The sequence below is a fragment of the Cervus elaphus genome, chromosome 28 (assembly GCF_910594005.1).
Source record: "Cervus elaphus chromosome 28, mCerEla1.1, whole genome shotgun sequence".
Lineage (NCBI taxonomy): Eukaryota > Metazoa > Chordata > Mammalia > Artiodactyla > Cervidae > Cervus > Cervus elaphus.
Window position 1 is genome coordinate 42690236 of NC_057842.1, and position 27315 is coordinate 42717550.

General features: G+C 40.6%; 1 protein-coding gene across 6 annotated transcripts in view; it reads left to right on the top strand.

Moving 5' to 3' along the window:
* The window catches only part of PPIL6 (peptidylprolyl isomerase like 6), a 36391-nt gene extending 18647 nt beyond the window's left edge, over nt 1–17744 (top strand). For all 6 annotated transcript variants that reach the window (XM_043889964.1, XM_043889965.1, XM_043889968.1 and 3 more), the window contains 3 exons: nt 1139–1195; nt 12457–12592; nt 17536–17744. In XM_043889964.1, coding sequence (XP_043745899.1) covers nt 1139–1195; nt 12457–12592; nt 17536–17647 — 305 coding nt within the window. In that variant the 3' untranslated portion in view covers nt 17648–17744. The remainder of the gene's footprint in view (nt 1–1138; nt 1196–12456; nt 12593–17535) is intronic.
* The last annotated feature ends 9571 nt before the right edge of the window (nt 17745–27315 follow it).

Here is a 27315-nt window from a genome sequence, read left to right on the forward strand (position 1 = left end):
CTATTATCTCACTTCCACTGTAAGTGGGATTTTATTTAGGGATTTAATTTAATTAATTTAATTTAATAAGGGATTTAATTTAGGTCATACCTGAATGGTCTAGTGGTTTTCTCTACTTTCTTCAATTTCAGTCTGAATTTGGCAATAAGGAGTTCATGATCCAAGCCACAGTCAGCTCCCAGTCTTGTTCTTGCTGACTGTATAGAGTTCCTCCATCTTTGGCTGCAAAGAATATAATCAGTCTGACTTTGGTGTCGACCATCTGGTGATGTCCATGTGTAGAGTCTTCTCTTGTGTTGTTGGAAGAGGGTGTTTGCTATGACCAGTGCGTTCTCTTGGCAGAATTCTACTAGCCTTTGCCCTGCTTCATTCCGTACTCCAAGGCCAAATTTGCCTGTTACTCCAGGTGTTTCTTGACTTCCTACTTTTGCATTCCAGTCCCCTATAATGAAAAGGACATCTTTTTTGGGTGTTAGTTCTAGAAGGTCTTGTAGGTCTTCATAGAACTGTTCAACTTCAGCTTTTTCAGCGTTACGGGTCGGGGCATAGACTTGGATTACTATGATATTGAATGGTTTGCCTTGAAAACGAACAGAGATCATTCTGTCATTTTTTGAGATTGCATCCAAGTACTGCATTTCGAACTCTTTTGTTGACTATGATTTCTACTCCATTTCTTCTAAGGGATTCCTGCCCAGAGCAGTAGATATAATGGTCATTCTTGTGTTAAAAGGACCTCACCACTCCTGTTTCATCCTCAGCTTAATCTTTCCGTTTTTTTCTGAAAAGTAAGATCGACCATGGAATAACTTGTGAAGTAAGTCGAACCTATATGAACACACTTAATTTAAATTCTGGCCACAATTATAATTTAATACTTCATCACTTCAAAGGTTTTACATTAAATTTAGCCTACTTGGGAGTTATGAGGGGAAAAAAATGGAATCATGAATGTTAAAGTACTTACAAAATACAAGTGAAATAATTATAGAAATATTATCATGGTGTAGATACTGAACAATTAGGTCACTTACTGTAGTTATTGTTATAAATGGAATCATAATTTAAAGCATTTTCCCCCTGCCATTATCTCTTTTTTAGTTTCTGAATTTTAATTTTATTTACTGCTATTTCTCAGATATAGTTGCTGGAAAAGGAGATAATGGAGAGTCAATTTATGGACCAACATTTGAAGGTATGTGTCTTTAAATTTTATCAGTCACATTTTAATTGATTATTCAAATTCAATAGGACTGGACAATTTTATGATCCCAAATAAGATGGCGTTTGGAATAATAGACTACAAGGACACATGCTAGAAGTAGGAGTTAAAACTGGGATAGGTGGGAAGGCACCCCAATTCAGTTCAGAACAGCTTTGTACATACAGTCTTTCACTTGCCTCACTGTATTATTTCTTCAGAATAAGTTTCTAGAATTAAGATTGTAAGGGTAGAAGGGAATTTATATTTTTAAGGCTTGTATTTTGCTATGCTCGTACTTAGAACTGGTATCTGATAATCATCCTACTAAGACTGCCATTGGGAATCCTGGGAAGACGATGGTGGTAGTGGCATAGTTTTTTTAACTTTTTGAAATCTCAACCTAAAAATAGACAAAAAACTAGATGGGAAAACTAAAGTCCCATGGGTAACACAACAAAACTACATGCAACGTATCTACACGAATTTCAAATATAAACAGGTGAGGTCAAACTACCAACAGTCACACAATCCGCATGGTATCAGCATGGATATGAGCAAAAGCAGGACATTTTTGTCAGAGCTGAGGATATAAAACCCCACAATAGGCAAGAGCAGGGTAGTGTATGGGACCCCTCATTAGGCTTGAGGCCAGAGCAGTCAAACCTCTGTGAACTCTCAAAACTGATCTGAAAGCCCTCTGTTCTAGGACAGGCCCACACTGAGGAAGAAGTGTGGGGAATGGAGTCAAAATTATGCAGGTATTGGGATAACAGGGATGAAGAGGGAAAGGGAACAGAGCCAGGAATCCCAGAAACCAAGCTGCCACATAGATGAACAGCACATGCAAACAGCCCTAAAGGGAGTTTGTGAAGTTGGGAAGCTGCCTTCCTTCTAAAGCCATACCTCCTTCTAAACACTGAGGGAGACTAATTTTACATAAAAATAAAGTTGCATTAGGAAGCAGCAGAAATTTTCTTGAAGAAAAAAAAAAAAGGTGCATAGTCATATAACTACAGATAATGAAAGTACCATAGAAAGAAAGCTCACAGGTCAAACTGATTTCAAAATGAGCTACAAGACATAAAGAAAATGATGTGACAGGAAAGAACTTGTAAATCAGAATTAGAAAACCTCAGATATGAGGCTGTTTACAGAACTGAATAAAAGCGCTAACAATAAAAGAAAATTCCAGAAATGAACAAATTATAAGGAACACAAGACCAAATAAAAACAACTGATATGTGTATTAAAAGAAGCAAAAGGCAGAAAGAGAAAAACATTTTTTTAAACCAAAATGAGATGAATAAAGATGAAAAGGATTTACAAGAAAGTGATATAGAAAGAAGATCCAGCATACAGATGATAACTATCCTTAAGGAATTAAACCAATAGAAGGGAATGGAACAGATGCTAAGAATCATAATTTTAAAAAGCTTTCCTGAAATAAAAAAGGATCTGATATTCTGTATTTTGTTTGGGTGGTGGTTACACAACTATACCCAACTGTCAAAATGCATCAAACCAAACATCTAAAATATATACATTTTACTGCATGTTCATACCTCAAGTAAAAATATCTTTTTAAAAACCTGAAACTACTTACTGAAAGAACAGACAGCTACCTGACAATACTGAACCAGAACAACCAACACCAGACATATTTTACTAATATTATTAGACATTAAAGAAAAGAAAAAGAATCTTTGGGCAGTTAAACAAAAACAGTAAGTGATTTATAAGGGAAAGAAAAGTACATTATCATCATATTCTTATGCCAGAAGAAAACAGAGTAATATATTTATGATGCTCAATTAAAATGAAATGTGACCTGGGGACTTTATATCCAGTCAAACTGAATGTGAATTTTAAAGGGCACACAGGGTTATCAATGTGTAAAACTTCAGGGAATAGTGTTGTCATGAGTCGTTCTGAGGAATCAATGATTGCAGAATGAGTTTCATTCAGCCAGATTACAAGAGGGATCCTGACAGAAGAATTGGTGGTGAACATTAATCATATAATTACTTATAAAACTAAAATTTAATGACAGATAAAAGGGTGAGAGTATGATATATAATGACTATATGCTTAGTCTAACAATTTTTTTAAAAATGAAAGAAATGGGGAGAATATACGCAAAATTTTTTTTTCAGTTAAATTTTACTGGTGATAGTTGTATTATACTGAGATTGTTTTATATACAATGTAGGAAAAAACAAGTAATTATGAGATATTCTAATTTTATAATTTCCTGTCCTTGAGAATTAGAATCTTTATTGTGGAAGAAAGGAAATACAGATGAAATATGATAGAGGTTAGTAAGTAAAATATTCCATAGTCCTGAATTAGAATTGGAAATATCCTGTTAAACTCAAGAAGTATCATATCTATATTTTAGTTCTGGCCATGAAATTTATCTACAGTGACCAGCCCAGTAGTGATACATTCTCCTAGAATTTAGATTGTTGTTTTGAAATGTCATTTCTTGCTTAAAGAAACTAGGGTCTCCGGAAAACATGGCAGATTCCAGTTTTGAGACAGGAAATTTCAAAATGAGCGTGGAAGCTCATGTTCAGTCATGCTATCATGACCTAGCCAAGAGCACTATTAAGTGTTTACTGGGGTCATGGCAAAGGGCTCAGGAGTCAATTTGAAGAGTCTCTCACTGGTCAAAGATGGAGTAATTTGAGTGCTAATTGCAGCTAACTGAAACCCAACAAAGATTTTAAATCCATGAGTTCATAATGATATTGTAAAATAAATCCCACTTGTTTACCTTCAGGGAAATGATAGGAAACGAATTCATTATCTTGAAAACTGATAAATATAGGTAAAAATCAAGCATTTCTCTTGCCTCTCCTATAGGAACTATACTAAATCATAGATAAGGGGAAACATCTTGCTATATAAAAGTATTCCAATTAACAGTGAAAAGGAAATTAGAATGTCACCACTTTGCTGCCCCCAGTGAAATAATGGATGTGGGCATTTGCTGCATTAGTATCTGCTCCCTTCACAAGAACAGGGACAATCAGACAGTGTGGGCCTTCTGCTGAGAGAACGCACTACCAAAGGGATACAGCATGAGCCTGATGAAGCTTTTGGGCCCAGCATCCAATTTGTGAGAAATGCAACCAGTTCTGCTAGTAACATATTCTTAAAAGATCTCTGTGCTTTGTCAAACCACACAGTAAAAACCACAGGGCTGACTGATGGCAAAACTGAGGTTAAGAAAAAGAAACTCCTCAGTGACATATTAAAAAATAAGTTCGCAATATAATAAAAACAGTAACCTAGTTTTGTATGTTTTATGTGGTCAAGAAACACATCAGTGTGATAATAAATAAGGCACCTTACCCTGCAAAGCCCCTGATGTCTGTGGAGGCGGTGTGGGAAGAGCTGCAGCTTGTGAGTGATCTGGAGGTGGTGGAAGGAGCGTTCTCTGCAGCCGGAGGAAGGCTGTCACTCCAGACGTGGGTGGACGCGGCTCACATGCGGTGACCACGGGGGTTGGTCACGTCTGAGGTGTCTGTGCTCCTGGGCAGCTGGCTCAGTCCAGTGAAGGCCGTCTTCCTACAGTTACCTGGTGATTCTCCTGCAGGGAACGGCACATTAAAGCTGGGGTGAGCTTCATCATGCTCAAGTCACTCCCTCCCTCGCATGTCCATCGAAGTGAAGCAATATGCATCTTCAGCACAAGCATTAACACAGACCTGACAGGACGGGGAACAAGAGAAACCTGTTGAACTGCACCGTGTGTGTGCAATCGGCAGACTCCAGCCTGGGAGAAATCCTAAAGGGAAACTAGCTCAGGTTCAGTAACAGATACAGTGCAAGGAAAAGAAAGGGACAGAAATAAAACCTGTGGATTAAGAGAGATTTAAAAGGCATAACAAGTCCGGTAAAATGAGAGAGATTGAACTATAGTGCCTACAGAGGCACACTTGGATGGCAAAACTCTACGTGAGTTACATAAAACATTAAGTGCCTGCTTTTGGAGGGGGAGAGGGACTTGCCAAGAGACTCTGGGAAAGGCTGGCAAAGTTCTTTTTCTTGGCCTGAATGGTATTTAAAAGGGCATTTACCTTATAATAACCTTAACAATAACTCTAACTATACATTAGTTTTACAAGGCTTTTTGTGTCTATATTTTAATAAAATGAAAAATTTTTTTTTTTTTTAATAATCATATTGAACCAATGGCCAAAGAGAACAGGAAAAGAGCTAGTTTTCCTTCTAAATTCATACGGAGACAGCTTTATCAAATGAAATCATGCAAGTAACATCACTCATTTATTTATTTGTTCATATAACTTTAAATTCCTAGCCAACATGGTGCTAGGACCTCAGGAAACATAGATGTTATGGCCAAGTTTCCACCCTTAAGGATTTCAGTGTTTTTGCCCAGACAGATGTTTAAACAGATAAAGTACTGGAGCGGTGCCCAGTGCCTTTATAGAGTAAGAAGCCAGTGTGGCAGGAAAGAACAACTGCCTGGGAGAGCTGAGGGTGCTGACCAGAGAAGCTCTGAGCTAGGTCTTAAAATAAGACATTGCAGACGAGGAAAGGGCATTTGGGCAGCTTTCCTGAAGTCCTTAATCTCCGATCAGGGTCCACCAAACTTCACCCCCCAGTCATTATCGGATCACCCAAACTCTTTCTGCTTGGAAGTGCAGTCCCAGGCAGAGCCTGGGTCTTCTGTCCAGGAGATCGATCTCTTGGCTCATCTCCTCACTTGTCCCTCTGGACATCCCCATGCCTCCGTCCATTCCCCTTTTGCTCCCATTAGATATTCTGGGGATTTCCTCTCCAGCTGGAGGCCTGGCTCCTTTGGTGCCCAGGGAGCCTGGTGGGCTTAGGGAAGCTTTCACTCCTGTTTGTCCGGCAGTGCAGAATCAGGAATTCAGTACACTGTCAAGTGAAAAGGGATGCTCCCAGGGGAAAGACAAATGGCTGAAAGAGAGAATGTGGGGCCAGTATTCAAAACAGCTACGGCCTGGGTTCCCGCTTCATGTAGACCCGCCCTCCCCCGGCCCCATGGAACGTTAGTTATTACATCAACAGTCAGCCTTCTTCTACGTTCTCTCACTGGACCGTATTTCCATGAGATGCACAGTTAAAACCCAGGGCTTCTTAAAAAGTTATAACCACAAAAATCACTTTTATTAAGCTTGACACAGTGAATTTAAAAGAATGAAATAAACTTTACATAATTGTTGTTTCATAAATTGGTTAGTCTTTAACTTGAGGAAAGTCTGTTCTGCTTTATTTTGAATAATTTTTCATTTATTTCTGGCTGTGCTGGGTCTTTGTTGCTGCTGGGTTTTGCTCTAGCTGCGGCATGAAGGCGTCTCCTTTGGTGGCTTCTCTGGCCGCACAGCACGGGCTCCAGAGCGTGCGGGCTTCAGGAGGTTGCGGGGCTTAGGCTCAGGAGTCGTGGGCCCCGGGTCTAGAGCACAGGCTCAGTAGTTGTGGCATGTGGGCTTAGCTGACCCACAGCCTGTGGGATCTTCCCGGACCAGGGATTGAAGCCGTGTCTCCTGCATTGGCAGGCGGATTCTTAACCACTGAGCCACCAGGGAAGCCTTGTTTTGCTTTATTTTGAATCACAGCTTTTTTTGTCTTCCCAGATCCTGTTGTGAATGTTAGAAGCTAAACATCAACTCTTCCCCTGCTTTGTATTCCTTGTATAATATCCCTAATCCTGTCCACTTTCAAAGGATTGGGGACTCCATGGCTTGGGCTGACTAGGGAAAAGGCTATTTACGTGAAAAGCAGAAGAAAAGAAAGGGTATATATATTAAATAATTTTATTCATTTTGGCTGTGCTGGGTCCTTGATGCTTTGCGCGGGCTCTCTCTAGCTGTGGTGGACAGGGGCTACTCTTGATTGCGGTGAGCAGGCTTCCCACTGCAGTGGCTTCTCTTGTTGCAGAGCGTGGGCTCTAAGCACGCAGGCTCGGCAGTTGTAGATCACGGGCTCCAGAGCACAGGCTCCGCACTTGCGGTGCACGGGCCCAGCCTCTCTGCAGCATGTGGAATCTTCCAGGACCAGGGATTGAATCCGTGACCCCTGCATTGGCAGGGCTCTTAACCACTGCGCCACTAGGGGAGTCAGTAATATATTTAAATACTGGATTATCCTTATTACTTTCAGTAGACCAGTTTCTTAATATTAGCATGTGCTCTAATTAACAAACAGATACAGCACTTAAAATCCATTTGTCTAATTCTGAGATCTCCTTTAAATGAAAGTAGACATTAACAAAAAGCAGAGAGCCTGATACACTGTTAATATTCAATAATGCATCTAAAAGTTGTACAAAAGTATTTTTTGGTAGAATTAAAAACTGAAGATAATATGGCTGGGTAGCCACTTAAGGGCTATTTTTTAAAATTCTGAGATTTATAATATATATGTAAATTTCATCTGTATAATTTAAAACTAATTATAAAGCAACCCTCTATATTACCATCCTTGTCAAGAAAGAACCACCAGCATGCCAAAAGCACCTCATCTGTCCATCCTCAATAATAACTCCATCTCCCTCTTAGAGGTAACCTCTAACCTAACTTTTTCCTTGCTTTCCTTGTTAGTTTTACCACTCATGCGTGCGTGCGTGCTAAGTCACTTCAGTCGTGTCCAACTCTTTGCAACCCCATGGACTGTAGCCTGCCGGGCTCCTTGGTCCATGGGATTCTCCAATCACTCATGCATAAATCCCTAAATAAAAAAATTAAGTTTTTCCTCTTTTTGGACTTTATATGAAGTGGACTTGGGCTTCCCTTGTGGCTCAGACAGCAAAGAACTGGGCTGCAATGCAGGAGACCCAGGTTCAATCCCTGGGTCGGGGAGGGTGGAGATCCCCTAGAGAAGGGAATGGCTACCCACTCCAGGATTCTTGCCTGGAGAATTCCATGGACAGAGGAGCGCAAGTGCTACAGTCCATGGGATCACAAAGAGTTAGACATGACTGAGCAACTAACACTTCACTTCAACCCTGAATATTCACTGGAGCACTGATGCTGAAGATGAAGCTCTAATACTTTGGCCACCTGATGTGAAGAGCCGACTCACTGGAAAGGACTCTGATGCTGGGAAAAATTGGGGGCAGGAAGAGAATGGGCGACAGAGGAAGAGATGGTTGAATGGCATCACTGATTCAATGGATATGGTTTGGGCAAACTCCAGGAAACAGTGAAGCACAGGGAAGCCTGGCCTGCTACAGTCCATGGGGTTGCAGAGTCTGACATGACTTAGCAGCTGAATAACAATAATGAATGGACTCACATGGCAGGTGTTCTTTGTGTCGTTTCTTTTGTTCATCACTGCCTATGAAATTGATCCATGTTGTCTACAGCTGGAATTCTCTCATTTTCCTGGTTTAATATTATGAATATTCTTAGAGAATTTATCCATTCATGTATTGATGAACACTTGGCTTTTTATTCCTAATATCATGCACAGAGTCAACATGTTTTAAAAATAAATAATTTCAGTGCCAAAGAATGTTCTGCCCACGTTCTCTTCTAGGAGTTTTATGGTTTCAAATCTTACACTGAAGTCTTTAATCCATTTTGAGTTTATTTTTGCATATAGTTTGAGGGCGTCAGGGTGTATTCTAATCTCCTTGTTTTAGCTGTCCAGTTTTCCCAGCACCACTTATTGAAGAGATTTTCTTCTCTCCATTGTATATTCTTGCCTTCTTTGTCATAGATTAATTGACCATGGATTTATTGCTGGGCTCTTTACTCTGTTCCATTGATCTATGTGTCTGTTTTTGCACTTGTACCATGGCTGTTTTGATTACTGTAGTTTTATAGTATAGTTTGAAGTTTGAGAGGCTGATACCTCCAGCTTTATTCTTTTTTTCCCAAGGCTGCTTTGGCAATTTGGGATATTTTGTGGTTCTGTAAAATTTTTGTTGTTCCACAGAATTTTTTCTAGTTCTGTGAAAAATGTCATAGGTATTTTGATAGGGAATGCATTAAATCTGTAGGTTGCTTTGCATCTTTGTATCTGTTTCCTAAGGCAAAAGAAATAAAAGTGAAAACAAATAGTCTAATTAATCTTAAAAGGTTTTTTGCATAGCAGTGGAAACCATCTACAAAAATAAAGAGACAACCTACTGAATAGAATAAAATATTTGTGAATGATATGACTGACAAGGGGTTAATATCCAGAACATATAAACAGTTCATACAATTCAATTTCAAAAAACCCCAAACAACCCTATCAAATGGGTAGAAGACCTTCATAGACATTTTTCCAAAGAAGATATACAGATGACCAACAGGCACAGGAAAAGATGCTCTATATCACTAATTACTGGGGCTTCCCTGGTGGCTCAGCAGGCAAAGAATTTGCCTGCAATGAGGGGAGTGGGTTCAATCCCTGGGTCAGGAAAATCCCCTGGAGAAGTGAATGGCTACCCACTCCTGTATTCTTGCCTAGAGAATTCCATGGACAGAGGACCCTGGCGGGCTACAGTCCATGGGGTGGAGAAATATAAATCAAAATGATTGATTCATTGAGATATCACTTCACATCAGTCAGAATGGCCATCATCAAAAAGTCTACATATAACAAATGTTGGAGAGGGTGTGGAGAAAAAAGAACACTTGCATACTGTTGGTGGGAATGTAGCTGGTATAGCCGCTATGGAGAACAGTATGGAGGTTCCTTAAAAAACTAAAAATAGAACTACAACATGATCCAGCAATTCCACTCCTTGGTATATATCCAGAAAAAAAAGCAAAAACACTAATTCAGAAAGATACATGTGCCCCAGTGTTCAAAGCAGCACTATTTATAATAGCCAAGATATGGAAGCAACCTAAGTGTGCATCAACAGATAAATGGATAAAGATGTAGTGGATGTGTGTATATGTGTATATATACATATATACACATATATATATAAAGAGATGTATATATGTGTGTGTGTGTTTATGTAGTGTATATGTATGTATAATATTCCATTTTGAGAACACTGTAACCATAAAAGTAACCACCATGGATATGGCTTGTTTCGTTGACTTAGCTTTGAAACTTATAAGAATGGCCAGCAACTGCAGTTTAGAAAATCTTGACAGTCAATATTCATCTCTCAATACACACTCAGTCATAAAGAAGAATGAAATACTGTCATTTGCAGCCATGTGGATGGACCTAGAGAGTATTATGCTTAGTGAAGTAAGTCAGAGAAAGACAAATACTGTATGTTACATTTATATATGAATCTAAAAAATAATACTAACAAGTGTATATAGCAATACAGAGAGACACTCATGGATATAGAAAACAAACTGTGGCTACCAGAGAGGAGAGGGAAGCAGGGGAGGGACAAGGTAGGGTACAGGATTAAGAGATACATACCACTATGTATAAAGTAAACAACAAGGATATATTATATAGCACAGGGAATTATAGCCATTTTCTTGTAATAACTTCTAGTGGAATATAATCTGTAAGAATACTGAATCACTATGCTGCACGCCTGAAACTAATATACTTTAAATCAACTATAATTTATTTAAAAATATAAAAAATAATTCATTAAAGCAGTTTAAAAAATGGTAGGTAGCATACCTACTTTACTTTCATATAACAATAAATAGTGAACATCTTAAAGATGCTGGTAAAATTAGAGCAGTAAGTTTAAAAAATTGATGTTGCAGGATTCAAGTCCAATTTCTACTTGACATTACTGTCTTCAGAAAATTATATGGAAATGCCCCTAAACTGTCTGATTATTCTCTTACCAGAGAGAATGCAAGGCAATTTCCCTAAACCTGGTAAAGTAGTAGTTGCTTTCATTATAGACATCAGAATGAGTTTTATAGTAAATTCAGAAACTGATTTTCATCAGCAGTTATTCTGATTTCTAGTTCAAACAAAGTTACACCTTTAATACTTTAAAAGTTCTCCCACAATCACAGAATTTTTGGTAAAAATGTTACAACTCTATAAATTTTCTTTCCAGCTAATTCCAGATTTTAAGAAAAATTGATCATAATATCTAAAAGCAATGACAAATATCATTTTGTTAAAACTCTCTGAATCTTTGCTTGGGCAGATTTCTTAGGCCATGCCATTTTCTGTGAAATTAATGGGTTACTCTCTATTCCACCAAAAAATATGGAGTATCAATGTAATTATAAAGATACATTTGCACAATAATACTTTATTTGCATTTCATAAGATTTCAGGTCCTTATTCAGTGTGCAGTTTAACAAGCTAAAAGTAACCACCATGGGGATGGCTTAACTGTTTCGTTGGCTTAGTTTTGAAACTTAAGAATAGTCAGCAACTGCAGTTTAGGAAAATCTTGACAGTTAATATTCATCTCTCAATTATCCCCAGAATTTGATATAGTTCCTGAATGAAAACTTTTACTGATTTTCTCTTCTATTACTTCTGTGTTTTTGAGTTTGGAGGCAAATCTTATTTCATGCTGGAAATGGTTCTTCCAGCAAATGGTGGTCTGATAATCACTGTATAATTCTTTTTACCTGTTAAATTTGCTAAAAAAAAAAAAAAAAATCACTTTCCACAAAATCTTGGTCAATCCATGTAAGGTTTGAGATGAAAATTTACTTAAAGACTACTAACAATAAGCATAAATTATTTTCATTATCAATATTTAAGGCCACACATGTGCCAAGTAATGTGCTAGGTGGCCCTGGGGATAAAAGGTATGATGAGATAAAGTCCCTGCCTTCACAAACAGGAAACAACCTGTGAACAATTACAGAGTATTTTAAAGACTACAATAGAGGCCCGTAGAAGATGCTGTGCCGGGAAGGGTCTGTCCATGAAAGGTATCTCTAAGGAGGCATTTTTAATAATCACATTGGTAGTTTGAATAAAATATTACTGTCAAAACAGTACAAGAATGTTTACTGACTTTAATATGCATACCTAAAAAAGGTATGCATTTCCTTTTACATTTTAATTTCAAGTTTTTCCTTTTACGTTATCAATTTTCTTACCACACTTGTTTTTAACGATGTTAATGATAAACTAAAGCTAAATATTTAAATAGTTCTAATAAGACTTTCCAGCTTATCTTTTTTAACAACCCAGTTGAGTGAAAGTTATATGAAACAAATAGAATATTTACAATTTGGAATATATTGATAAATATAATTGAGAATCCGTGTAACCAAGCATTCTGTTTGTGCTCTATGTGTTACAATCAGTCAAGAAAATAAATGTTTTAGTGACCTACTATGTATTGTCTTTTCTAGATGAAAACTTCTCAGTTCCTCATAACAAAAGGGGAGTTCTTGGAATGGTCAACAAAGGCCGTCACAGCAATGGGTCACAATTCTATATCACACTACAGGCTACTCCGTATCTAGATAAAAAATATGTGGCTTTTGGGTATGTGCATTTTAAGTTTGTCTATGTGGTATTTATATATGTTAATATGTGGTTCAAAAATATTTGGGTGAGTATTGTACATAGTCTATGAGTAAACTAAAAACAATTAAAAAACAAAAGTAATACAAATACTATAGACAAATATATTTAGAAATAAGTATTTCATAAGAAGCTTGCTTGGAGAAGGAAATGGCAACCCATTCCAGTATTTTTGCCTGGAAAATTCTGTGGACAGAGGAGCTTGGCAGGCTACAGTCCATGGGGTCGCAAAGAGACAGACACGACTGAGTGACTGAACACACAAGAAGCTTGCTATCTATTAAAAACACAAACTATTTAGCCATTACAATGTTCTGTGCATCCATTCATCCATCATCTATCCTTCTGTGGGTCTTTAGCCTCAAGGATACTGTCAATTAAAGTGAATAATACCATAGCTCTTAATAATGTATATATATTTAGATGCAGAAGTGAGGCAAAACCATTTAAGTAACTATCCATGAACACTGTGAAGAGAAAGATGACAGTCATCCAAGTTACAAGTAACTTTTTGTTACTGAGCAGTTTAAACTGTGGAACGTGTTTGCATGCTTAGTCGCTCAGTCATGTCTATCCAATTCTGAGACCCCACGAACTGTAGCCTGCCAATGTCCTCCATTTATGGAATTCTCCAGACAAGAACAGTGGAGGGGGTAGCCATTCACTTCTCCAGGGGATCTTCCTGACCCAGGGATTGAACCTGGGTCTCCTGCATTGCAGGTAGATTCTTTACCATCTGAACTACCAGGGAAGCCCTTAAAATATAGAAATGTCTCAGGTAATAATTATTAGAATATTTATTAGCAAGATGCATATAGGCATGTGGACCTAAAATGAATGGTGATGATACTATTATTCATCACTCCTGTGTTTCATATCTCTATTTGATTACTGAAATGAATATAAGTTGAAGCTTACTTAGTCTTTCCTGAAATGCTATATAAAGTGTCAGAACGTTTCTGAATATTTAGATTATTCCAGCTACTCCATAGGGATAATTACTGACCCTCCATTCCAAGGAAAACTTCCAGGCCAATTTTAATTTTAAGCACAATTATTCCTTCAGGGTAATATGGATGATATTTCCAGACTAAAAAAGTATAAAATAAAGTATATTTTCAGCCAAAGGAGATTTCTTTAAAGAGGTAATTTTAACAGCTACATAAGCTAAAATAATGCATTTTCCTCCATCTTCCCTGGACTTAATCAACTATATTCTGATTTTGAAAATGCATTTTTCAGTCTTTTTTAAGTCCAAATAATTCTCACAATTTCTTAGATCTTTTAAATATCTTCCTGTCATCTTCTGGTAGTATCACTGCCCTCAACCTATACTTAGATGATTCTTTATATCCTTCTGAAAAGACTCTTTCTCAAACACAGACTGTTTTGCAACATTAATGCCTCTGTCACCATCTCCACCCCCAGATGCATACAGCCTGGAGTTCAGAGTGGCATTTTAGGTCCTCCACCCTCTGGCCCCCCATCTTTTTTCAGCCTTCACTGCTGCTGGCCTTCTGACCTATTCACTCAACTAGCATTTTATTAGGCTCCCACCAAATGCTAGCCCCAGTGCTCAGTCCCGGGGAAGGAGTGGTGAGACACAATTTCTGCCTTCAGGGAGCTTATAATATGTTAGAAAACCCAGCAACCGTGAGACAGTGAGCCATGCGACAGCAAGCTCTGTAAAAAGTGCACTGGGAACACAGGAGGGAGGGCCAGGCAACAAACACCCTTCAGCTCCTTAGTAAAAGCCAACGCAGATCCTTACAGGACGGTAGTGAGCAGAGGAGTGTCTGGTCTCCTTTTGATGATTGCTTTTCCCATGTGATTCATCTTTGGGGGAATCTCTCCCACTGAATCATTATCACCAACACATTGGCCTCAGAGAGGCAGTTGCACCACTTTATTGCTCTAGCCTAAGTATAATCTCATTTTTTCCCCCCTGAAGCCTCCAAATAACAGCTGAGTCTGGGCTGAACTATTTAAACAAGACCTTGAGAAGGTTAAGAGAGAAGCAGAAAAGTAATACCATAGTAGGCAACTAGAGAATCCAACAAAATAGAACCAACTCCTTCAGAGATATCCTCCTTCCCTGCTGTGGGGCTGCTTTTTCTTCCCTGTCATCACAGAGCACCCCCAGCTTCATCTGAGCTTCCAGAAGCTCAGACATGGCTGGCAAAGTCCAGAGAGATACAGAAATTTCCTCTCCTATTTGAGATAGACCCTCCATCCAAGCTCTCGTTTCTGGTACATTACCTTGCCTTGTCTTCAGAAGGATAACACTGGGAATGCCCTTTGGGGAGGCTGTGTCAACCCACAGCCGGTCTTGTTGATGCCCTTGCCCAGTGGTTTCATGGGGAAAGAATATCAAAATACAAGTCCATTCACACAAAGGTAGAAGGGATATATGTTGGGAATAGTGCTAGGGAGGAATTAATTGCACTATAAGGGACCCCTAAAGTGGGGAGGAGTCACAGAAAGTTTCATGAGAAGGTGAAATGAGGACTGAAAGTCATAGAGAAGTTAGACAGATAGAGCACACTGGACATCAAAATGAGTAAAATCAATTTTGGAAGGAGTGAAGAGCCTTTGCAGAGGGACCTGAGGAGTAAGGAGGGTGTCCCACCTACCAGTCACTTAGCCTGGCTAGAGCTCAGTGGCCAGGGGAAACGGAGAGAGTGGTGGCTGGAGAAGATGAGACGGCCAGGGCCCAGCTCTCAAAGGGCTGCTGAGCATGGACCCCCACCCGAAGGCCCTGGGAAGCCAGAGAAGAATTTTAAATTAGGAGCAACATGACCAGGTTTTCATTCTGAAAAAAGTATCTTTTGAGCAGAAGTGAGGGATTAATTAGCAAAGGATGAAAATGAAAGGAGAAAGGCCAGTTAACAAGTGATGATGGTAACAGCAGGCCATGAAGTTTTCATTTAAGGCACTGGCAGTACATATGAGCAGGGGATAAATGAATACAAATTCAAGAGATATTTGGAACTTAGATTCAACAAGACTTTATGACTATTTAGATGGTGGTGGTGAGGTTATGGGAAAATTCTAGAGCAATGATACCGAATAGAACTTTCCACAGAGATGGAAATATACTAGGATCAGTGCTGCCCAATATGATAGCCCCTAGCCATATAGAGCCACTGAGCAGTTGGAATGTGGCCAGTGCAACTGAGGAACTATATTTAATTAAATGTAATCACCACCCGTGACTAGTGGCTACCATACTGGGCAGTGAGGAGCTGGAGGAACGCCGAGGATTTTGGAACTGGTTGGATGGTTGGTGCCATTCACTTCAGCAGAGAATACAAAAAGGAAGATATGGGAGAGAAGACCATGAATTCAAGATGGACAAGTTATGCTTCAAGTGAAAACAGCTCTATGACAGGCAGGTGGCAACTCCTCAATACCAGAAGTAAGGGATTCAAGCTGGGCCAGGGCTGGAGATGTACATTTAGAAGCTTTCAACATGGCAGCTGAGCTGCAGCCAGACCCAGAGTACCATCCCTCCCAGAACACCCTCTGGGCCTCTGCTTGTCTTGTTACTTTCTGCCTTCCTTCAGTCTGCCAAAATCCCATTCAGGGCTTAGGTCACAAATCCCCACCAACTACCAAAATCAAACTGCATCCTTGTCCTCTTTGGCACAGTGTGAACAACTGGAAATAGGGACTGGGCCTCACTTATCTTGTGCCCTAACACCTGGAGAGGTGTATACAGTAGGTGCTCATTCCGTGTCTATGAAACCAATTTGGAGACTAGGCTTCACATCCTCTTTGGACAAAGGTGAGTCTGTCCACTTCTTCCCTGCTCTCTATCCTGACAGTATACTTTTTGTCCTGCTGTCATGTTTTCTAATTGGGATGGAAAAAATACACCCCTCCACCAAAAGAAAAAAAGAGAGAGATGACGAGCATATGGTCAGTGTCAGCACTGTGTCCCCATAAAGGATTGTGAAATGGAAATCACGCCTTCTCCTCAACTACTGCTTCAACCCAAACCCTGGCAGGGGGCATAGTCCTATGTTTAGGGCTGACTCTCTGGCCCCTGCTGCCTTTTTTTCAGTTGCGAGAACCATCAGATGTCTAGTCCCACTCAGGGAGTTCTGGCTTGTGGCCACTGAATGAGTACAGAGACTCAAACTAGCGCGGCTTTGGGCTGCCTTTAATTCATGTATTCAGTGGATGCCGATGAGGTGCCTACTCTGTGCCAGGCACTGAGCAGCAATAAGCGACAGCAGGATCTCTGCCCTCAGGGGAGAATCAGAAATTAACTCATGAAGCATAGAAACAAGTGTCAAACTTATCCCTGATCACTCCTATAAAGAAGGGGAACTTGATCTAAGTAGGGTGGGGAAGCAGGGTAGTGTCTAGGAAACATCCCCTATATATGACACCCCATCCACTATACATGTGCCATTGGCTGAGTGAGAGCCGAAGGCAGGCCAGGAGGTGACCAGGCAGGGGGGTGGGAGGCAGGAGCCAGGCAGACAGCTGGGGCAGGAAGGGCACACGGGGGCTGAGGTGCTGCGAGCTGGTCCAGCTGGGGCCGAGAGCGAGGGAGCATGCTGCAGGGCGCCCTCAAGGGAGCGGGGAGGTGGGTGGTGGTAGAGACCTTCGGTCTTTAGCCTAAGGATAATGGGAAATTATTGAAGTGGGGAGGTGAGACTACATTAGCATTTTTAAAAGATCACTCTGGCGACAGTGAGGATAGCAGACTGGAAGAGACCCAGAGCAGGTGTGGAGAAACTGACAGAGTACACACATCTAGAGCAACTCAAGATATTTATGACTGAGGTTAATTTAATTTGTAGCCTTAGCTAAGCTAGACAGGACTCAATTTAGGAATGTAAGGTATACATGAAACTTGACAATTTTTTTTCCATTTTTTTTCTCTGACATAGGCAACTGATTGAAGGAACAGATGTTCTTCATCAACTAGAATCGGTTCCAACAGAGAATGAAAGACCAATACAAAATTGTGTAATTACCGACAGTGGAGAGCTTTATTTCTGACTTTCATATCAGTATTTTCTGACAGTTTTATTATTATATATCTGATCAGCTATTTCTAGATTTAATTAAATGGTGCTTGATAAAATTTAATTTGAAAGCTGTGGCAGATGCTGTAGGGTAGCTCTCCAACACCCAATCCCTCCCCATTTTCCTTTCTTATCTAAAGCAAAATACACAGTTTTCCAGCTTTCTTTGCGTCAGGAGTAGCCATGGGATACTGTATCGGCCAGTCAGACAGGAGCAGGATGCCAGTGGTCCTGCCCCTTCCCTTCTATCCAGTCTTGAATGCAGAGAGGCTGGAGCCATGAAGGAAAGGCCAAGAGAACCACAAAGATATTAGCTCCAGTTCTTGATCTGTAAGGACCGATACCAGCACCTATCTATGTCTCGACTTCTTACTAAATGAGACAAATAGACTACTGTTTGTTGGTTGGTTGATTTTGTTACTTGTAGCCAAAACCATTCTTAACTTAGCAGCAGTACTTAATGGCCTTGAATCCTAAAACATTTGTAACTATAACAGAATTATGTTGCTGTTTATAATTATATTTCTTCCATAAGAAGCTTGGTAAATAATCAAATATGAGAGGCAACAGAAAAAAATTCATTGTAATATTTGTTTATACAAAGCATTCAGAAAAGGGTATACACTTTGGATGTTTTTATGCGTAGAATGCTTGTCTCTGAGTCATACCAACCATGTGAAAACCAAGGGCTTGAGTTACAGTCCCTACGGTGGTGGATTCCTGAGATGGGATCCAGTTTTATCAGCTGCTTCTTAAGCTGCTGCTGCTAAGTCGCTTCAGTCATGTCCGACTCTGTGTGACCCCATAGACAGCAGCCCACCAGGCTCCACTGTCCCTAGGATTCTCCAGGCAAGAACACTGGAGTGGGTTGCCATTTCCTTCTCCAATGCATGAAAGTGAAAGGTGAAAGTAAAGTTGCTCAGTTGTGTCCAACTCTTCTCGACCCCATGGACTGCAGCCCACCAGGCCCCTCTGTCCATGGGATTTTCCAGGCAAGAGTACTGGGAATGGGGTGCCTTCTCCAGCTCCTTAAGCTAAGAGGTATCAACTAGGGAACTTTTCCAACACAGGTGGCTGGAACGTATCCTTGAGCCACAGAGTCTCTAAACATGGGACACAGATTCTTGGCATGCACTCAGCTCTCTCCCCAGAGGTTCTTATTTAGTCACCTGAGCACTGGTCACTTGGGAATCACTGCAAGACACAAGCAACAAGTCTCAGCCCCTCCTTGGTGAGTGCATGCTTGTCTGCGTTGGTGGTGACCACTGTTTGCACCACCGCCACACTGCTGCTCTGCCCAGAGCCACCACACTTTTCTTGCGCCTAACTGAAGGTTTGTCTTCCAAGAGCAATCTCTCTCTGAGCCAGTCTTCAGGAGACAGCCTTCTAGTTGACTTGGGTTTTGCCAAAGGGAGGCCAAGGATTTAAAATTTTTTTTTTAGTTTGAAATGGTTATAGATTCACAGGAAACTGCAAAAATAGAGTGGTCCTGTGTACTGATCACCATTTCCCCAGAGGTCCTATCTTTATGAGTGAAAGATGCTCAGTTGTGTCCAACTCTTTGCGACCTCATGGACTGTAGTCCACCAGGCTCCTCCATCCATGGGATTCTCCTGGCAAGAATACTGGAGTGGGTGCCATTTCCTTCTCCAGGGGATCTTCCTGACCCAGGGATTGAACCTGTGTCTCACGCATTGCAGGCAGATTCTTTACCGTCTGAGCCACCAGGGAAGCCCATCTTATACTAAAGTACAATATTAAAACCAGGCCATTGACAGAAGAGTTGTCATTTTATCCTGTGTGGATCTGCGTGACTGGCACCACAATCAAGACACAGAACTTTTTCAGCACCACAAAGACCTCCCTTGGCTAGCCCTTCATAGTTAAACCAACTCCCCTGCTTCCCGCCATCCCATTCCGGCCAACCGGTATCTATGTATCTATCCATCTGCCTCTCTCCCTCCCTCCCTCTCTTCCTTCCTAATAACAGCTTCACTGCTACTGTGATGTGGCTCCATCCTCAGCTCTGAGGTGGATGAGGAAGAAGCGTGCTGCTTGTGTCAGACTGTCAGTGATCTGGGGGTTGCAGAGTACCAAGAATGTGTGTTCCGGAACCAGACAGCCAAAGTCAGAGTCCTGGCTCTGCCCGTCCCTCGCCGCATGAATGTAGGCAAGAACTTCGCTGTCTTTTTTGCCTCATCTCAAAACAGTAGAACCTACCACACAGGGCTGCTCTGAGGGTTCAGGGAATCAGTACTTTGTAGACAGGATCTAGAATACTAACTGTTACGCCATACGTGCTCAACATATGTATGATTAATAAATTCCTGGTGTATGACCTTCAGAGTGTTGTCAAGGAACTTGCATTTTAAAAAATTCCTCAAAGACTGATTAACAGCAGATTTGGAAAACACTGAAGAGGCGGTATCTCCTTTTTCTCTACTCTGAGGACTTGCCCCCTACCTAAGCACCCCAGCTCTTTGTATTTGGAGGGGTTCCTCCGGTCACACTGGTGACACCTCAAACAAAGGGGTGCTGAGCTTGCCATAGAGAGTCTCAGCAACTCCTGAAGCATGTGATAAATCAAACTGACGCTGTGCAAAAGTCCTGGTTAAAACAAATTACAAGCATTAGTCATGTAATAAGCAGCAGCAGAACAATTCTTACTGACAGCGAGAATTAAGCATTTATCTAATATTGTCAAAGAACTGGGGTATCGGCATGGACATAAGAAACTCTTTATTTTTCAGTTTAGCTGCAATGTAAAGGTAGAACCCCACTGACCATCTAAAGGACAGCAAGTCCACGGTCCCTCTGTCTGCGCTCACTTCCCACTTCCAGGGTGTGTGAAAACTTTAATCACAGATCTATACATGCAGTGGTTCTTATTATCATCATTTAAAGGTACACACACTGATACTTCTGTATTAGAATATATTCTCTCTTAGAATGATTTATATGTTTGACCATAACATGTGGAGAACCTGTTACAAAGGATACAAGCTTATCCAACTAACTCCAAATATAAGACTTTGATTTAGCCAAACTGAAAAGATTTTGATTTGCTTAAACAGAAAGAATTCTAAATTTTCCCAAGTCCACAAATACAAGAGTAAGGGCGTTCTGATGATTTTATACAAAATGCTAGTTAAAAACCTTGTCCTAATTGCTGATATGGCAAAGGCAAGTACATATGCTGTATCTTACAGCAAGCCATGTTGATAAGCAGAGTGTGGTTATCTGTTCATTTTGGAGGGGGAGATTTGAGATAAATGTTTAAAATTCTACCTAAAGAACATGTTTTCCTCAACTCCAAACGATGTCAGCTATTTGTTAATGAATGAATAGGCTGGCAACCTCAGGGTTCCATACTCAAGAGTATTTACATTTTATACATATTTAAAATCAGGTGTGTTTGTTTTAGTCCCAGCTAGTTAGCAAAAATGGTGGCCAAATCACTTAACTTTGCATTTTCTTCATTTGTTAAAAGAAGTAAAGAAGCTTGTCAGCTCTCCTCTGGCTCTAATACTGTGGTGGTTCCCTGAGTACATTTATATGATAAATAACAACACTATAATTTACTTTTGGGCTTCAATTTCATTAGTAAAATCGGGGCACATCTCATAACAGCTTGAGGATTGAGCTAATTTGTGAAGACACCTCTAATGATGCTTGACATAAAGCATAAATTCAACGAAAGCTGGTTTCCCTTCTGGAATGTCAACCCACAAAAACCAGAGAAACTGCCACTGACAGAACATTATTATCATTTCAAGAACAACAAATCCCTGTTACGCTCAGTGTTAGCTATTCTCACTAACATACTAATTTCCAATTGACTGAATTAATTCAAAGGTATATCCTCAAAATTAAAATTAATCTCTATCAACCTGTGATACTCTCTCCCTCATGGAAACTCACTTTTTAAACTACTATATTGCTTATACCATCCACTACCCTTCCCAAAACGGAATCATGACTAAACCAGCAAATCTAGTCAGTCCATATCTCCAGTAAGTTTCATACATCATACAAAATATGTGTTACAAACTCAGTAGTGACACAACATGAAGTCTGACACTTGAAAGGGGGCTTTGAAAATGTGACGAATCGTAACTTCTTCAGTGTGTATCAAAATGCTTGAGCCTATTAAACCACAGATTCTTGGGCCTCGCACCAGTTTCTGGTTCAGTGGATTAGGAGTGAGTTGGAGAATTTGCATTAACATGTTCCAGGTGATGCTGATCTGGAGACCACACATTAAGAACCACTGGGGACTTCCCTGGTGGTACAGTGGACAAGAATCTGCCTGCCAAAGCAGGGGACACGGGTTCAATCCCTGGTCCAGGAAGATCCCACATGGCACAGAGCAACGAAGCCCTCGCACCACAACTACTGAGCCAGCACACTTAGAGCCTGTGCCCTGCAACAAGAGAAACCACTGAAATGAGAAGCCTGCACACCGCAAGGACGAGCAGCCCCTGCTTGCTGCAACTAGAGAAAGCCCACTCCTAGCAGCAAAGACCTGGTGCAACCAAAAATAAAAATTAATTAAAAAAAAAGAACCACTGGAATGTACTGAAGTCATACATGAGAGACTTGGGGCATGCAAGTATGTAGAACAAAGATAAAAGTTACTAAACACTGAAGTGTGACAACAGAAAAGAATGAGAATTCCCTGCTAGTCCAGTGGTTAGGACTCCGGGCTTCTACTGCAGAGGGCCAGGGTTTGATCCCTGGTCAGGAAACTAGGATCCTGCAAGTGGCATGGCCAAAAAAAAAAAAAAAACCAAAACAACACACACACACAAAGAAAAGAATGAAAAATTATAAGACAAGAAACTGCTTTTATCAAGGCAGAAGGGAGGTATGCAAACACTGGTCGATCACAAGGGACAGCAACTAGAGGCCTGATGCAGGGTCCCAGAGCTCTTGGCTGGGTTGGAGGTGAGCCCTCCGCTGCTGGAGAGGCAACGGAGCCAAGTGTGGTCAGAGGGGCGGGGGGGGGGGGGAACCCTTGGACTGCTCAGGGTAGTGCCCTTCACCATTCAGAACAGAATCACTTGAGTATTTTTAAGAAGCAGAATATTCATCAGGGTGAGTTGCAGCTGAAAAGCAGCACTCCAAAATAGGGTTAGTTAGTTCAGTTGCTCAACTGTCTGACTCTGCGACCCCATGGACTGCAACACACCAGGCTTCCCTGTCTATCACCAACTCCTGGAGCTTGCTCAAACTCATGTCCATCGAGTTGGTGATGCCATCCAACCACCTCATCCTCTGTTGTCCCCTTCTCCTCCTGCCTTCAATCTTCCCCAGCATCAGGGTCTTTTCTAATGAGTCAGTTCTTCGAAACAGGTGGCCAAAGTATTGGAGCTTCATCTTCAGCATCAGTCCTTCCAATGAATGAATATTCAGGACTGATTTCCTTTACCACTGACTGGTTTGATTAGGAGGGACACAAAGATGCCTGGGCACAGGGGAAGGTAGCAAGTAATGCTGGTTATCAGAAAGCTGCCTGGGTATAGTTCAGCTTGAACTTTGGGGTTGTTCCTAAGGAATGAGTTTGGTTTTTTTTTTGTTTTTTTTTTTTCAGTTCTACCACTTTATTGCTACCAACCCATCTCCCTCCACCCTCGTGCACACAAGCTCAGTCATGTAATCCCATGGACTGCAGCCCGCCAGACTCCTCTGTCCATGGACTTTTCCAGGCAAGAATACTGGAGTGGGTTGCCATTTCCTTCTCCAGGAATGAGTTATTAACAAGACTTTCTCTGTTTCCTAAAGGACTAAGAGATATGATGGGAAAAGTTCTAGCCTGCCCAGGATTTAAAGCAGTATAGAAATAAAAATAAATGCATCTCATGTGCCAGTCTACAGGGAACCTAGGCTGGGCTCCAAGATTCCTGCACATCCAGGAGTTTTGTATTGTTTGTACCCCAACCTTACATACATTTGTAAAACAAGTAAAAACCCAAACAAAGAAACAAAAAATTCACAACATGTCCTGCTCGATGTAGTTCTGTAGAGGATGCACCCCTAAGTATTGCAGCCACTCAGGAGGGTAGAATAGTTCTCCATGGGTTAAAGTGTAAAGCAGTCTTCTTAGACTTTAATAGGTGTATGTTTTGATCTGTATATGGAAAAAAATGCAGACTGTGATTCAGGAGGTTTGAGGTGAGGCTTGACATTCTGCACTTGTAACAAGTCTTCAAGGGCTATGAATGGCATAGGTTCATGAGCCACACTTTGAGAAGAAAGAGTAAAGCAGTGGTTTGCAACCTAAGCTGCAGAATAAAAACATCGCAGAGCTTTTAAAACTCCTGATACCCAAACTTCACTCCGGACGAAGTAAATCAGTACCCAGGTATCACTGCTTTTCAAAACTTGCTGGTGGATCTTATGTGCAGCCAAGGTTGAGAACAACTGCTATAAAATGTAATGCTTCCCTATGAAACCCTGGAACAATTATCAAAGCAATATCCACAGTCAAAGTGGAGAGCATCTCTAGTATTTTATCTCCAACCCTAATCACAATGTTAACATTAAGAATCTGAATATACAGTTTTAGCTATTAATTTTTGACTTATTACAATCCTTCTCTAAATTTGTTGAAAGTTAGTTAAGGTTTAAAACATGTTAAAACTGTATTATATGCATGTAAATCAATGAAGTTGGAACACTCCCTCACACCATACACAAAAATAAACTCAAAGTGACTCAATGACATGACACCATAAGACTCCTAGTAGAGAACATACACAAAACATTTTCTGACATAAACCGTAGCAATGTTTTCTTAGGTCAGTCTCCCAAGGCAACAGAAATAAAAGCAAAAATAAACAAATGGGACCTAATCAAATATATAAGCTTTCGCAGAGCAAAGGGAGTCATAAACAAAACAAAAAGACAACCTATGAACTGGGAGAAAATATGTGCAAATGAAGCAACTAACAAGGGCTTAGTTTCCAAAATATACGAACAGCTCATACAACTCAATAACAAAAAGAATGAACAACTGCATCAAAAAATGGACAGAAAACCTAAATAGACATTTCCCCAAAGAAGACGCACAGATGGACAACAGGCACCCGAAGAGATATTCAACAATGCTAACTATTAAAGAAACATAAATCAAAACTACAATGAGGTATCACCTCATACCGGCCAGAATGACCATTATTAAAGTCTACAAATAACAAATGCTAGAAAGGGAAAAAAGGGAACTCTCCTACACTGTTGGTGGGAAAGTAAACTGATATAGCCTCTATGGAAATGGTATGGAGGCTCCTTAAGAAACTAAAATTTAACCGTAAGATTCAGCAATCCTACTCCTGTGCATATATAACTGCAGAGAACTGTAACTAGAAAGGATACATGCACCCCACTGTTCACAGCAGCACTATTTACAACAGCCAGGACATGGAAGTAACCTAAATGTCCCCTGACAGAGGAGTAGATAAAGAAGATGTGGTACATAGATATATTAGTACAATGGAATATTACTCAGCCATAAAAAGAATGAAGTAATGCCATTTGCAGCAACATGGATGGACCTAGAAATTATCATACTAAATGACGTCAGGCAAAGACAAATATCATGTGAGATCACTTACATATGGAGTCTAAAAGATTGTACAAATGACGTTATTTACAAAATGAACTCACAGACATAGAAAAGAAACTTATGGTTACCAAAGAGGAAGGGGTTTGGGCAGATAAACTGGCAGTATGGGATTAACACATGCACACTACTACATGTAAAAGAGATAAACAAGAACTTAGTGTATAGCATAGGGAACTATAAAAAATATCTTGTAACAAACTATAATGGAAAAGAATAAAAAACAGATATATACGTATATATGTATAGCTGAATCACTTTGTTCAGTGAAAAAGCACAACGCAGTAAATCAACTAGATTTCAATTTTTAAAAATCCTGTATTTTAGATGCCAGTCCTTGATCTGAAATGGTGAAAAAAACTTTTGAAGTTCTTGATCTAGCTCAACAGATGCCATGTAAAAAAAAAATTAAAAAGAAAAAAAACTGGTGATGCTTTTCTAGTCTTAATTCAAGAAAGTGAAATGTCCCCCTAAAAAGACTAACAAAAATGTGAGGACAAGAGGTAAACACCGAGATGGCAACTTTTAAAACAATGGCCTCCACAGTGAGGTGTGTTCATTTTAGCTTGTAAACAAGACAATCCATCGAGCTATCGGAAGAAAAGAGAATTTATATTTTTAACCTTAAAAATAATAATGGTTGACTAGTGGCCTTCATTTGCTCTAGAGTCAGGTTATGCGCTAAATAAACACCGTGTGAGGGATATCCTAAGAGAAGAGATACCTTTTTTTGTTTGAAGACGGATGAGACCTCACTTACTTGGCTGTACTCTGATGCTTCTCGCCATTGGTTGGATCAGTCAAAAACTGAGTTTCTTGTTTACATCCAAGCAAATCTCCAACTAGCGTAGTTGATGGAACAAAAGTTCATAGTCGTGAGGGTACTGATTGGATTTTACGGTTGGGTTAGGAAAGACTTCAAGTTTAGATTTTTTTTTTTTTAATGCATATGCAGTCTTTTTCGGGGTTTGCATAGCAAAGCAGATCTCACAAAAGCAACTGATGTCCTATTATTTTAAAGGGTTAATGTTTGTAAGAAAATTAGAGGATAAATACAAATAGTTGAAAATAAGAGTTAAATAGAGCTTTTATGACCGAACCTTAACCACTTGATATAAGCATGGCTGCACTGGTAAATATTTTTGTGAGACTGGACATCAGATGGCGCTCATCCTCACTAAAAGGCTGAGCCGTGATAGGCAGTTTGAAACACAGCCCTGAGGCTAAGCAACTGCGCCTTTCGGTCACGTCTCTTGAATCTCGGGTGTTTTCACCTGTAAAGTGGGAGTGGGAACAGACCGGATGAACCTCCAACCCATGCTGTCTTTGATTCTTCGACTACAAAGGTGGCACTGACTAGCTGTTTCTACCACTGGCTGAAATCCTCACGATTTCAGGGTGAGAAAGCGTGACAGAAATAGTGTGCGGCACCGGCCGACTGCTTTCGGTGTTTCAGCCGCTCTCACTACGTGGGCGTCGGAACACAAACTCCTTAAACGCGTGGGGTCTCCATCTCCCTGGGGTGTCCAAACACAAGGTTACTTTCAGCGAAATCGACTTTCAAGGGGTAATGCACGGGTCCTACGAAGGATACCTATGCAAGCACGCTGGGAACGCCAGGGGACAGTAAAAACTCTTGCCGGGGTTCTAAGCGAAACGCTCGGAAACAACTTCCGCCCAGCGCGAATCCGTCCGGGAAGGCGCCGCCCCAGAGGTCACATGGGGCCTAGCAAGTCTTTCGCGAGGATGCCGTCGCCACGTCCTGTAGGTTGTTCCATCTGAGTCGAGGTGGGATCCTTTTCTATTGCAGGAACGAGAAAAGACCGGCCGCGCCCTGTATGGCAACCTGAGGGCAAAGTAAAAAGTTTCCTGTATCTGGCCAGTTTCTTCGATTGGCCAATACAGTCTGCTGAGAGAAAACCTTTCCTCAGTTTCCTCTCGGTTCCTCCATCCCCCCCTCCCAGAGGATTCCACTTGGTATCGCCGGCGCCCCGCCTTCGCACACCGCCCTCATGTGACGC